At 40.7% G+C, this 3,307-nt stretch overlaps 1 protein-coding gene across 1 annotated transcript in view; it reads right to left on the reverse strand.

Annotated features, from left to right (window-relative positions):
- LOC111975923 (furin-like) overlaps positions 1–3,307 on the reverse strand; it is an 8,746-nt gene continuing 5,439 nt past the window's right edge. Inside the window, exons 9-14 of the mRNA XM_070447714.1 lie at positions 2,503–2,603; positions 2,297–2,400; positions 2,043–2,160; positions 1,659–1,838; positions 1,253–1,377; positions 1–521 (exon numbers count right to left, since the gene is read on the reverse strand). Of these exons, the coding sequence (XP_070303815.1) occupies positions 1–521; positions 1,253–1,377; positions 1,659–1,838; positions 2,043–2,160; positions 2,297–2,400; positions 2,503–2,603 (1,149 nt within the window). The remainder of the gene's footprint in view (positions 522–1,252; positions 1,378–1,658; positions 1,839–2,042; positions 2,161–2,296; positions 2,401–2,502; positions 2,604–3,307) is intronic.

A 3,307-nucleotide genomic window follows, 5' to 3' on the forward strand; every position in this document is an offset into this window, starting at 1 on the left:
TCATGTTTCTCTTGAAGTATTGGGAATGTTGGTGAATGTAGATGTACTCTCGCTGTTCTCTGCCTGTCTTTCTGTAATACTGAATACCACCATCTCCACATCCCTGGACTCATCACTGCTATGACTGGTGCTTATGTCCACCTGGTTCCTGGCAGCACCACGTGGTAGAAACGACCTGTTCACCATCCATGCAATCGCCCACATGACAAACAAAATCACCAGCGGCCCTCCCATCAGAATACCCAGAACTGCTGCCGTCCGATCCATGCCATTTGTTACTTTACCTTTGTGGTCCCAGGGGTAGACGGGGGGACTACAGGTACTGCGACGAGAATCCAAGGTGGAATACGGAGGGCAGTCCAGACAGTTTGTGTCCTGTTTGCCGAAACAAGTGTGGCAGTTGCGATGGCAGGGTAAGCACCTCTGATAGGAGCGGGTGCTGTTTCCATTTGATACGTAGTAGTGAGGTGGACAGGACATCAGGCAGAGGTTCTCAAATACGTACAGTGGGTATATGCACTCTATAAACAGAGGATACTTGCTTGGTTAGTAACATTTTCTAGATGTCTTCCAGAGTGAAATGACAGTGTGTGTGCAACTGTTTCATTGTAAACTAAATTCAGGGTATGAATAATGTAGCAGCCTGCCTTCACAGCCGCCATCAGAGTTCCTCACTGCACACTGCTGTACCACTGCCCTCTCCATGCGACGGCCTATCATGTGTTCAGCTGTCCCATGCAACTCCAGTTGAAATTTCAACAGGAATCCTTTGAACAAAGAAAAAATAAACTAGTTGGTGGCTGAGTACATTGTAGAAAATGCTCATTATGCATAATGTATAGCGCACAAAGAAATAAATAGTAACGGTGGGAAACCAGGGAACAAAACCAAATAATTTTCATGTTATGACATGAATACATTAAGTAGTATATTTTGATGAGATGTGAAGGAGTGAGTTTGAACAATATGGACTATAACAGATGATGAAAGCCAGAGCCAAACAGAGAGCCAGCTGCTGTCACGTCAGCTGCAGCACCGAGTGCTTTTGATTTGTAATCCTAGTTAAGGATGACAATAAATTTTTCTAGTTCACATTAGATGTAATGTATACTATTTCTTTCTGCCATTAACTAATTGAATTGAGATACCAGAGATGTGTTTTAAGAGACTCGCTGTGTTATTGAAGTTGACACCTTAAATTCCAAAAARGTTGTTTTCGTCAGTTTGAGAATGTCTGCTGAAGTCCGTGTACCTCTGTTGGTTGAATCTCCGTTGTTTTCTATCCGTAGAACCCAATATCCAGAGGGATCCTCATCCCAGCAGTGTATACTCATGAAGGCCSAGTCTGAGAACCCTGCAGACGTTTTATCGTAGGGCCTGTGATGCAACATTGGATTGGAATATTTTTGTACATTAAAGACAAGATGGGTTACACTTGGACCTCTTGTTGCATATTGTTATATTGTTATTGTTTTTATATTTATATAAATATATATATATATTTATATAATTGTTATTATATTGTAAACCCTGATACTTCACCATTATGCTGTATGTATAATATTTATTCTACCTTATGACAGAGTATCTATAAATGGTTTCATACTTCTATTTATTGGTTTTCAAGTTTGCTGTCCATTTACTTGGCTGTGCCTTACCTGGTTGTGAGTAAATTGGAGATTGTCTTCTTCGGGCTAATGAGGGTGATGGAGAGATCTCCACGTCTGCTATAGGTCAGTGTGAGACGTGCCTGGATGTGCTCCAGAGACCGAATCCAATTCCGGGTGCCATGACAAGCTGTCACATTCCACCTCAATGTTAGTTTCATGCGGAATTCACTATCGGACAGACATAAAATAAAGTATAACAAATCTAACCGGCCAAGTTGGTATTATGATTTGGTTTAATGACAGTTCATGCTCAATAAAATCTGAAGATCCTATTTATGTGTACTGTAAACAGCTGTAGAACACACTGATAGGTAGCTGTATTCCTACTGACTATCCATAAGTGAGATGAAAGTAGAAGGGTGTTTTTTTTACAAGGATCTGGTAATGAGGTCAATGGTGCACTTCTTTTGAGGTTTGACTGTTTTCCATTTACTGGCCAAGTCCACCAGTCTGCCTGCATCCAGGAGCCCATATCCATAGTAATGGCTGACTATAATAAAGCAAATCAGATGGCAGTTCACTCTTTTTTTATACTCAATTTCATGCCCTACAGTCTAGCAAATCACATCTCAGTTTCCCTGAATGGTAAACTACCTAACAATAGAAGGTAGTGCTTTATGTCTCACCAGGTCTACCAACACCATTGGTCCGCCAATCATGCGTTCGAAGATCTGCCAGTCTTGATGCTCGCACCACAAGGTGTTGCACATCACGCCAGGTAAGTCTTGGGCTGTGGGAGAAGTTGGGATTTTATCATCTTTCTCAATGACTCAAWGCCTTACAACAAATACGTTATTGAGTTACAGGTGCACAGAGACAAGGGAGTGGTTACTTTGCCTCCAGAGCCAGTGCAATAATCCCAGCAGCCAGAGGGGCAGAGGCAGAGGTCCCAGTATGGTCAGAGGTGCAGGACTGATGCAGGTCAGTGGTGATCTAGAGGGGAAACAACATCCAGGTATTTTGTTGAGGCTCTGCTTACTGTTGCTGTAGGTGGTGAATGTGAGATAAATATTGACCTCTTTCAAGTTCCACACATCTTCAGCAACCTCTTGCATTCATGTGACTACTTTTTAAGCATGATTATTCTAAAGCTAAACTAGTCAAAGATTTATCAGAATGCTTTGTCATTCTAAATGCATATTTGCACAGTGCTTTCGGAAAGTATTCAGACCCCTTGACTTTTTCCACATTTTGTTACGTTACAGCCTTATTCTAAAATTGGTTAAATAAAAATAATTCCTCAATCTACACACAATACCCCATAATGACAAAGTGAAWACAGGTTTTTAGAAATGTTTGCAAATTTACATTCAGTTGAAGTCGGACMTTTACATACACTTAGGTTGGAGTCATTAAAACTTGTTTTTCAACCACTCCACAAATTTCTTGTTAACAAACTATAGTTTTGGTAAGTCGGTTAGGACATCTGCTTTGTGCATGACACAAGTCATTTTCCCAACAATTGTTTACAGTCAGATTATTTCACTTATAACTCACTGTATCACAATTCCAGTGGGTCAGAAGTTTACATACACAAGTTGACTGTGCCTTTAAACAGCTTGGAAAATTCCAGAAAATTATGTCATGGCTTTAGAAGCTTCTGATAGGCTAATTGACATCATTTGAGTCAATTGGAG

The sequence above is a fragment of the Salvelinus sp. IW2-2015 genome, linkage group LG16 (genome assembly GCF_002910315.2).
Source record: "Salvelinus sp. IW2-2015 linkage group LG16, ASM291031v2, whole genome shotgun sequence".
Lineage (NCBI taxonomy): Eukaryota > Metazoa > Chordata > Actinopteri > Salmoniformes > Salmonidae > Salvelinus > Salvelinus sp. IW2-2015.